Source organism: Piliocolobus tephrosceles, chromosome 5, assembly GCF_002776525.5.
Source record: "Piliocolobus tephrosceles isolate RC106 chromosome 5, ASM277652v3, whole genome shotgun sequence".
Taxonomy (NCBI): domain Eukaryota; kingdom Metazoa; phylum Chordata; class Mammalia; order Primates; family Cercopithecidae; genus Piliocolobus; species Piliocolobus tephrosceles.
The window spans coordinates 101,702,396-101,713,215 of record NC_045438.1 but is presented as its reverse complement, the minus strand read 5'-3'; the positions used below and the strand labels follow the sequence as shown (position 1 = coordinate 101,713,215).

The 10,820-nt window shown below is 38.8% G+C and overlaps 1 protein-coding gene across 10 annotated transcripts in view; it reads left to right on the top strand.

Moving 5' to 3' along the window:
• The window catches only part of FAM135A (family with sequence similarity 135 member A), a 152,699-nt gene that overhangs the window by 104,094 nt on the left and 37,785 nt on the right, over positions 1 to 10,820 (top strand). For all 10 annotated transcript variants that reach the window (XM_026446739.1, XM_026446748.1, XM_026446743.1 and 7 more), the window contains one exon: positions 10,071 to 10,144. In XM_026446739.1, the coding sequence (XP_026302524.1) occupies positions 10,071 to 10,144 (74 nt within the window). The remainder of the gene's footprint in view (positions 1 to 10,070; positions 10,145 to 10,820) is intronic.

Sequence of the window (10,820 nt, the reverse complement as noted above, 5' to 3'; positions counted from 1 at the left end):
CACTCTCTTCTGGCTTGTAGAGTTTCTGCCGAGAGATCTGCTGTTAGTCTGATGGGCTTCCCTTTGTGGGTAACCCGACCTTTCTCTCTGGCTGCCCTTAAGATTTTTTCCTTCATTTCAACTTTGGTGAATCTGGCAATTATGTGTCTTGGAGTTGCTCTTCTCGAGGAGTATCTTTGTGGCATTCTCTGTATTTCCTGAATTTGAATGTTGGCCTGCCCTACTAGGTTGGGGCAGTTCTCCTGGATGACATCCTGAAGAGTTTTTTCCAACTTGGTTCCATTTTCCCCCTCACTTTCAGGCACCCCAATCAGACGTAGATTTGGTCTTTTGACATAATCCCATACTTCTAGCAGGCTTTGTTCATTTCTTTTTCTTCTTTTTTCTTTTGGTTTCTCTTCTCGCTTCGTTTCATTCATTTGATCCTCAATCGCTGATACTCTTTCTTCCAGTTGATCGAGTCAGTTACTGAAGCTTGTGCATTTGTCATGTATTTCTCATGTCATGGTTTTCATCTCTGTCATTTCGTTTATGATCTTCTCTGCATTAATTATTCTAGCTGTCAATTCTTCCACTCTTTTTTCAAGATTTTTAGTTTCTTTGCGCTGAGTACGTAATTCCTCCTTTAGCTCTGAAAAGTTTGATGGACTGAAGCCTTCTTCTCTCATCTTGTCAAAGTCATTCTCTGACCAGCTTTGATCCGTTGCTGGCGATGACCTGCGCTCCTTTGCAGGGGGAGATGCGCTCTTATTTTTTGAATTTCCAGCTCTTCTGCCCTGCTATTTCCCCATCTTTGTGGTTTTATCTGCCTCTGGTCTTTGATGATGGTGACGTACTGATGGGGTTTTGGTATAGGTGTCCTTCCTGTTTCATAGTTTTCCTTCTAACAGTCAGGACTCTCAGCTGCAGGTCTGTTGGAGATTGCTTGAGGTCCACTGCAGACCCTGTTTGCCTGGGTATCAGCAGCAGAGGTTGCAGAAGATAGAATATTGCTGAACAGCGAGTGTACCTGTCTGATTCTTACTTTGAAAGCTTCCTCTCAGGGGTGTACTCCACCCTGCCCCTAGTGGGGGATGTCTCCCAGTTAGGCTACTCAGGGGTCAGGGACCCACTTGAGCAGGCAGTCTGTCCCTTCTCAGATCTCAACCTCTGTGTGCGGAGATCCATTGCTCTCTTCAAAGCTGTCAGAGTCGTTTGTGTCTGCAGAAGTTTCTGCTGCTTTTTTTGTTGTTGTTGTTTAGCTGTGCCCTGTCCCCAGAGGTGGAGTCTACAGAGACAGGCAGGTTTCCTTGAGCTGCTGTGAGCTCCACCCAGTTCGAGCTTCCCAGCGGCTTTGTTTACCTACCTAAGCCTCAGCAATGGCAGGCGCCCCTCCCCCAGCCTCGCTGCTTCCTTATGGTTAGATCGCAGACTGCTGTGCTAGCAATGAGGGAGGCTCCGTGACTGTGGGACCTTCCCGGCCAGGTGTGGGATATAATCTCCTGGTGTGCCCGTTTGCTTAAAGCACAGTATTGGGGTGGGAGTTACCCGATTTTCCAGGTATTGTGTGTCTCAGTTCGCCTGGCTAGGAAAAGGGATTCCCTTCCCCCTTGCGCTTCCCAGGTGAGGTGATGCCTCGCCCTGCTTCAGCTCTTGCTGGTCGGGCTGCAACAGCTGACCAGCACCGATTGTCTGGCACTCCCTAGTGAGATCACCCCAGTATCTCAGTTGAAAATGCAGAAATTGCCGGTCTTCTGTGTCGCTCGCACTGGGAGTTGGAGACTGGAGCTGTTCCTATTCGGCCATCTGATGTTATATCATTTTGATACTCTTGCTTTTCAGCAGTTTATCCTCTATGCTCTTCAGACTGAATACTTTCTGTTATTCTATCTTCAAATTCATTAACTCTTTTCTGTAGCGACTAATCTGCTCTTAATCTCATCTAGTAAAATTTCATTTCAGATATTATGTATTTAACTTCTTAAATTTCCGTTTGGTTGTCTTTATGTATAATAGTTCCATTTTTATGCTGAGAAGCCCTGTCTGTTTACTGGTATGACCAGCTTCTTTCAGTCACTGGGCAATTTATAATCATTGTTTAAAAGTGCTTGCTTAGAATTCTAGTTTCTGATCCAGCATGTAAGAGCTTTGGAAGTTGTTACTCCCGTCCTAACCAGAAAAAAGCTGAACAAACTGAAAAATCAACAACTCTTCTTAGATGTATCGGAGAATTAAAGTCACAGGCAAACTCCTGTCCCCAAAATTGGTGAGTCAGATAGCCAGTTACAGAGAATCCCATCTTAATGGAACAAAAACCCATGAACAGAAATCACCAGTCCTGCAATAGGAAAACTTATAATTCATGAATTCCTGGAGACTCAGTATGGACAGATGAGTTAAAAATTCCTGGCAGGGGTGAAGAGGGTTCTTAGGGGATCCATACTTTCCTGATTTTCACTTCCAAGGGCCCTCCCAGGTTCTTTCAATGAAAATTGCAGAAAAGCCCCCCATACTTCCAGATGGTGGGGAGGTAATGTAGCCATTTTGAAATACATCCAGAACATTCTGTCCTTAACAAAATATGCTTCAGTAGAAACTATCTTACCAGAGCCTCACTGACCTGGGGGGAAGAGAAGTATCCAACTCTAGCCTTCTATATGGGGGAAATAAAATATCCGTTATCATATGTTATTAGAGAATTACAAATTAAAACAAGATAACCACTGTATACCTATAAGAATGGCTATAATCCAAAACACTGACAACAGCAAATGTTGGCAAGATGTGGAGCAACAGGAATTCCCATTCATTCCTGGTAGGAACACAAAATAGGATGGCCACTTTGGAAGACACTTTGGTAGTTTCTTACAAAACTGAACATATTCTTATCATATAATCCAGCTATCACACCCCTTGGTGTTTACCCAAATGAATTCAAAATTTATGTCCACACAAAAACCTCCACATACAGCAGCTTTATTCATAATCGTCAAAACTTGGAAGCAACCAAGATGTCCTTCAATAGGTAACTGGATAAACAAACTGTTGTCCATTCATACAATGGAATGTTATTTAACAATAAAAAGAAATGATCAGTGAAGTCATGAAAAGACATAGAGGAACCTTGAAAGCATAATGCAGGCTGAAAGAAGCCAGCCTGAAAAATCTACATATACTGTATGATTTCAACTATACAACATTCTAGAAAAAGAAAAACTATGGTGACAGCAAAAAGATCTGGGTTGTCAGGGGCTCTGGGGGACAGAGGGAGGGACAGGTAGGTAGAGCACAGGGGATTTGGGGGGCAGTAAAAATATTCTGTATGATACTAATGGTATATACATGTCATTATATATTTTTCAAACCCCATGTACCACACCAAGAGTGAACCTTAATGTAAATAATGGACTTTAATAATGATATATTAATATTGGTTCATCCATTGAAACAAATGTACTATAGTAACACAAGATGTAAATAACAGGGAAAGCTGGATGGGTGGTGGGGGGAGGAAGGGCAGTATGGAAACTCTTCGTACTTTCTGATCAGTTTTTCTGTAAACCTAAAACTGCTGTTAAAAAAATAAAGTAACTTTTTGAAAAATTGCCTACTTATTCAGACATTTCAATTATCTTGGTGTCTCTTTCTATTGGCTGATTTTATCTCTTGATTGCACATTATATTTTCCTGATGCTTTGCCTGTCTAGTGCTTGTTCCTCAGTGCTTGAAAAACTTGCTTCATGTATTTTAACCAATTTTACAGTTGTTTTCAGAAGGAAGAGGGTAAGTTCTACTCTCGTGGTCTCAGTTGACATTAAAATAGAAGCTTTCAGCCCCGGCTGTACATTTGAATTACTTGGGGAACTTTAAAAAAAGATCAGTGCTGAATGAAATCCAGACCTAGGGAACTTTTTAAAAAGTTCTCCAAGTGATTAACGGGGTTAGGGTATTCCCTGAAGAACTGTGCTAGAAAGAGTGGGAACTGAAATTTGGCTTATCCTCCTTGGAGTCCAGTTGCATCTGCCTGTAGAAGGAGCATGTTTTTGAAATTTATACTTTAAAGCTGCCATATGGATTAGCAGGATCCTAGATTCTAATATGTACCCATTACCCTCCAGTAAGGAAACCAGAGTGTCAGTGAATTCTTATTAGCTTTTATTGAGATTTTAATATCATAAAATAGTATTCTCAACAGCATTGGTGGAACTTATATTCTAGTAGAGGGAAAAAGTGAGGAATAGCTTGTATAGCCATTCTTTTACGCTTAAAGAACCTCTTTACAATGATGCATTATTTACTCATAACATTATGAAGTTTGCATTTTTAAGAAGAGATATTTATTGCTTAAACTACTTGATCTGATATTCTTTGAGTATAACTATGTAAATGTGTATTTTCTAAATAAAGTGAAAGTACTTTCTGGGAACATATTGCTTATTTATGGTATATAATTTGATACTTTTATATTTTGCAAGGTTTAGGCAGACTTCCAGTTTGACTATAAGCATAAACAAAATATTTTATCACTTTTATGTGTGTATATACAAATCATGTCTAGCACTTTCAGTAAATAAATCTAAGTGGGGGGTGGTGTCTCACGCCAATAATGCTAACATTTTGGGGGCTGAGGTGGGTGGATTACTTGAGCCCAGGAGTTCAAGACCAGCCTAGGCAAGATGGGGAAACCCCATCTCTATGAAAAGTACAAGTATTAGCCGGGCATGGTGGCATGCACATCATTTTCTTTTTTTTTTTTTTTTTTTTTTTTGAGATGGAGTTTCACTCTTGTCACCCAGGCTGGAGTACAATGACGCGATCTTGGCTCACTCTAACCTCTGCCCCCTCACTGGTTCAAGCGATTCTCCTGCCTCAGCCTCTCAAGTAGCTGGGATTACAGGCACCCGCCACCATGCCCAGCTAATTTTTGTATTTTTAGTAGAGACAGGGTTTCACCATGTTGATCAGGCTAGTCTGTAACTCCTCCCCACAGGTGATCCACCTGCCTTGGACTCCCAAAGTGGTAGGATTACAGGCATGAGCCCCTGTGCCCAGCCAGTAGTGTGATTTTTAATGGGTAATGTTTTTTCTTTAAATATTTTAACCATAATCTTTGATGTTAGTATTGGAATTGTTTTGAAGCACCACAGTAGTGTCCATATATGACAGTGAGCTTAATACATGTTGTGTTTGTTCTGACTGTTTCACCAACTAGCATTCCCTTCATCTCTCTTCCTCTACTTGGGTCTCCATAGCAATATTTAAATTAGGCTGGTTAATATGCAAGGATCTCTAAGTGTTCAAGTGAGAGGAAAAGTTGCAAGTTTCTCAGTTTAAATCAAAAGCTCGAGATGATTAAGCTTAGGGAGGAAGGCATGTTGAAAGCCAAGATAGACTGCAAGCTAGGTCTCTTGCATTAAACAGTTAGCCAACTTGTGAATGCAAAGGAAAAGTTATTGAAGGAAATTGAAATGTGTCTCGGCCGGGTGCTGTGGCTCAAACCTGTAATCCCAGCACTTTGGGAGGCCGAGACAGGCAGATCACGAGGTCAGGAGATCGAGACTATCCTGGCTAACATGGTGAAACCCCGTCTCTACTAAAAAAAATACAAAAAACTAGCCGGGCGAGGTGGCGGGCGCCTGTAGTCCCAGCTACTCGGAGGCTGAGGCAGGAGAATGGTGTAAACCCGGGAGGCGGAGCTTGCAGTGAGCTGAGATCCGGCCACTGCACTCCAGCCTGGGCGACAGAGCGAGACTCCGTCTCAAAAAAAAAAAAAAAAGAAGAAATATGTCTCTAATTGAATGATAAGAAAGTGAAACAGCCTTAGTAGTGATGTGGAAAAGGGTTGAGTGGTCTGGATAGAAGATCAACTCAGCCACAACAATGCCTTAAGCCAAAGCCTAATCCAGAGCAGGGTCCTAACTCTTTTCAATTCTATGAAGGCTGAGAGGTAAGGAAGCTACAGAAGACAAATATGAAACTAGTAGAGATTGGTTGTTGAGGTTTAAGGCAAGAAGTCTCCATAACATAAAAGTATGAGGTAAGGCAGCAAGTTCTGATGGAGAAGCTACAGCACGTTTTCCAGAAGATGGAGGTGGCTGCACTAAACAAAAGATTTTCAATGGAGATAAAACAGCCTAGTAGAAGAAAATGCCATCTAGGGCTTTCATAGCTAGAAAAGTGAAGTCAGTGCATGACTTTAAAGGGCAGGCTGGCTCTCTTGTTAGGAGCTAATGTAACTGTTTCCTTGAGATTGAAGCCAGTAGTCATTTACCATTCCTAAATTCTAGAGCCCTTGAGAATTATGCTGTTCTACTCTGCTGTATTAACAACAAGGCCTGGATTACAGCACATCTGTTTACAGCATGATTTACTAAATATTTTAAGCCCACTGTTGAGACCTACAGTTCAGGAATAAAAAGATTCCTTTCAAAATATTATTACTCATTAATATTGCACCTACTCAGCCAAGATCTCTCATGGAGATATACAAGGAGATTAATGATGTTTCCATGCAGACTAACACAACGATCTATTCTTCAGCCCATGTGATCCATGAGTCATTTTGACTTTCAAGCCTTATTACTTAAATACATTTTGTAAGGCAATGGCTGCCCTAGATGGTGATTCCTCTGGTGGATCTGGGCAAAAGGAAAACTTCTGGAAAAAAATCACCATTGTAGATGCCATTAAGAACATTCATGATTCAAGGAAGGAGGTCAAAATATTAACAGGAACAGAAGTTTGGAAGAGGTTGATTCTAACCCTCATAGGTAACTGTGAGGGGGTCAAGACGAGTGGAGAAAAATAACTGCAGATGTGGTGGAAATAGCAAGAGAACTAGAATTAGAAGTGGAGCCTGAAGATGTGACTGAATGGCTGCAATCTCATAATCAAACTTGAATAGATGAAGAGTTGCTTCTTATGGGTGAACAGAGAAAGTGGTTTCTTGAAATAGAATCTACTGGTGAAGATGCTGTGAACATTGTTGAAATGACAACAAAAGATTTGGAATATTACACAAACTTAGTTGAAAAAGCAGTGGCAGGGTTCAAGAGGATTGACTCAATTTTGAAGTTCTACTCTGGGTAAAATGCTGTTAAACTGCATCACATGCTAGAGAGAAATCTTTTGTGAAAGGGAGAGTCAATTGATGCAGCAAACTTCATTGTTGTAATTTAAGAAATTGCCATAGCAACCACAACCACGCTGATGAGCAGCTATCAATATCAAGGCAAGACCTCCCAGCAGCAAAACCAGCCGAAGGCTTAGATGATCATTAGCATTTTTAACAATAAAATATTTTTAAAGTATACACATTGGCTTTTTTAAAAAAGGTATAATGCTGTTGCACACTTAATAGATGACAGTAGAGTGTAAACATAACTTTTATACACACTGGGAAACTGAAAAAATTCGTGTGACTTGCTGTATTGCAATATTCACCTTATTGTGGTGGTCTGGACCCTAACCCATAATATCTCTAAGGTATGCCTATACTAAACATACTTTAGCCCTTTGATAATGATTTAGTTGTCGTGAATTTTATTTAATGTGCTCAACTTTAATACACTGGTATTCCATGTTATTAAAAATGCTAGGATATTGGAATATCCATTAAAAAATCTCAAGTATTAATTTTTTATTTATTTTGTGTGATCTTTTAGAGGGGAATTCTAGGCTTTTTTTTAAGGACGGATATTTTTTCATCACATTCTCATCATTTCTTGTAACTACTTGTGTACTTACCTCTAATTCTTCATTTTTCTTTGTCTAATTTGCTCTTTTAATGTGGTGTGGATTGGGAAAGCAAATAACTGAAACCAAGTGCAGTTGTATCAACTAGTAAGTATAAATCAGCTTTGTAATGAAACAATTGTATATACCATATATACAATTGCTGTGGGTTCATGCAAGGAGGTAAAAAACATTTGCTCAGTAAACATTTGCAAGGTGCTTATTTTTTTCAAGGTAGCATAGGTATTAGATTATCAGATATAAACCCTGCACTTAAAATTAGAAACTAATCTGAATGTACACGTATAGAATTGTAATATAAATACTGTTAGCAATTTGAACAGCATTATTATAGTGAACACAGATACAGGAGTATGTAACTCTGTGAAACATTAACAAATACTTATTTTGAATGCTTGGCTGTTTTCTTCCTCCTAGCTTTTGAATAATTGATGTTGCCAAATGAGTTTCTTTTTTAATTGGGCACACAAAATTCATTTTTTATAAACATAAAAAATGCATGCCAAAATATATGCATATACAAAGCAGTAATATATATATTCCCCATATTTGAGGTTTAAATTTGTAAATTTAAAATTTTTTTTCTGTGTCAAACTTTTGCCTGAAAATAAACTGTATTGCCATCAGGTGGCAGTCATACCTTAGTTATGGCCACACACTACAGTTAATACCCTTACTTGTAATAGCTACAGCATGATAATTATGCTGAGGGTGAATTTAGAAAACTTCATTTGGGTGCCTACAGGAAAGGAAAGATTTCTAATAACAAGGAGTCTTAATTTAGAAAGGAAAAGATAAGTGGTTTGGAGTACAAGATTTGGAGTTTCTCAAATCTTCGTTTGAATCACAGGTTTATTGCCTACTAGCTATGTTATATTGGCCAAATAATTAACCTATTTGTGTCTTTGTTTCCTCACCTATTAAATGAAGATAATATCATCCTAGCATTTTTATCTGTTTTTTCTTCATCATTCAATTTGACATTGAGTTTTTATGTAGTTTTAAGTCAAAGAATGAGAATAAAGTTTTCAGTATAGAGACTATGAGGTAGAGTACTGTCAAGAAATGATCATTATTGTGGGACTTAAAGAAGGTAGAGAGAGAAGGAAAAGCAGCTAGCGCCAGTTTCTTAGGTCCAGCTGCAACTGCAGGAATCCAGATAACTGAAAGATGTGTTTTTTTCATGCTTTATAGCCCCAAAGGAAATCATCTTAATAGCAAGACAGGCTGTTATTTTTTCTCATCTTTCCTTTAATGTTGGAGAGGAAAAAAAGAAGCATTTGGACCACATATGAAAGTAAAGATACAGAACGCATCCTTCTCATTGATATCTTCTTTCCCCACTTCCCTCATTGACTTGTTTGTCTGAAGACCCAGGTTTATCTGCTTAGGGAAACAAGTTTAGTAAGTCAGAAATTCATCTGGCCAGATATTGATGATAAGTAAAATAGGTCTCTAATTTGTTGCACATTTAAAACCAAAGAATCCTAGATCTTACTTTGTTTAGAAAATAATTGTAGATGTAATATAATTTCTCCTCTCTGTACTGTCCAAATAAGACATCTTTTCCAGCTCCTAACTGTTGCCTAGTTTTGCTCCAGTAGCTGACAAAGCTTTTCCTTTCATAATTGAAAATGAAAGGGTTAAAATACAAATACAATGGAAGAAATGTTCAGCTAGATTCAACATGTATTTACCAAGTACTTGATTCTGTAATATGCCAAGCTGCATGTTTTGGGGGGATGCAAAGGTCATCAAAACATAGAGAGTGCAGTGGCGCCATCTCGGCTCACTGCAACCCCTGCATCCTGGGTTCAAGTGATTCTCCTGCCTCAGCCTCCCGAGTAGCTGGGATTACAGGCTCCTGCCACCATGCCCCACTAAGTTTTGTGCCTTTAGTAGAGATGGGGTTTCACCGTATTGGCCAGGCTGGTCTCGAACTCTTGACCTCAGGTAATCCATCCACCTCAGCCTCCCAAACTGCTGGGATTACAAGTGTGAGCCACCACGCCTGGCCCACAGCTTCTATTCTAAAGAACATTATGCTTCAGGAGGGGACACAATTCACATATATAATTATTTTTAAGAAACAAGGTGGTAAAGGCTATGGTGGTAATCATAATAGCTTGTATTTATATACGCTTTCCAGATTTATTTTATTTCATGCAGTACAAAAATACATTGCTTTGGCAACACTGAAGAGGGAGAAGGGAAGTTTAATTCTGACAGGTGATTATGGAGGGCCTAATGGAGGCTGTTTCTCTCCTTCCCATAAGATGCCGGATTGACTTTTTAAATATCTCACGTTGTTAATACTCTCTTTTGGAATTTTTTAGGTACGCAGATTTTCTGAGGCATTCTTTTGTTTTGAGCATCCAAGAGAAGCTGCCATTGCATACCAGGAACTTCAGTGAGTAGTATAAATCCAAAATTAAAATGATTTTATTTCCTTTTACATAAGATACCTGTCTCAGAATTTATCAGTGACAGAATATACAGTATTAATATAAGAAATTAGGAGAATTTGAATTTCAGAAATCCCATCTTTATTCAAAGTAGGTTTCTTCTTATGAGTTACTTCACCAAAGTCCCATACTTTACATATAAAGAAGCATAATGCACTGTATTCCTCCTTCCCTTTTTATCAAATCTACCATAATCTTGGTAGTCTCTTACAGCTTTGGCTCTAGCCTTCCATTTGGCCATATTCTGTCTGTATTTTCACAGGTCAGAATTTCTTGTGTTCATCCTTTTTTATTATAGATTTTCATAGATATTGTTTTCTGTAATTGTAAATGATTTACAATTAAAATATCTAGAACAAATGCCTTCTGTCTCTCCTACTGAGTAGATTCAGTCCTAGTTTCCTTTAAAGAATATTTAAAGGAATATTTAGAATATTTAATTAATATTAAAGAATATTTAGAGGACATTATGCTGAGCGAAAAAAGCTAGACGTTAGAAATTGAATACTGTATGATACTACTTATATGAAGTTATAGAATAGGCAGAACTAAGATGAAAAAAAGGACAGTGGTTTTCTTGGCATTGACTTGGGCTGGATTGGGAAGACATGAGAGAACCAT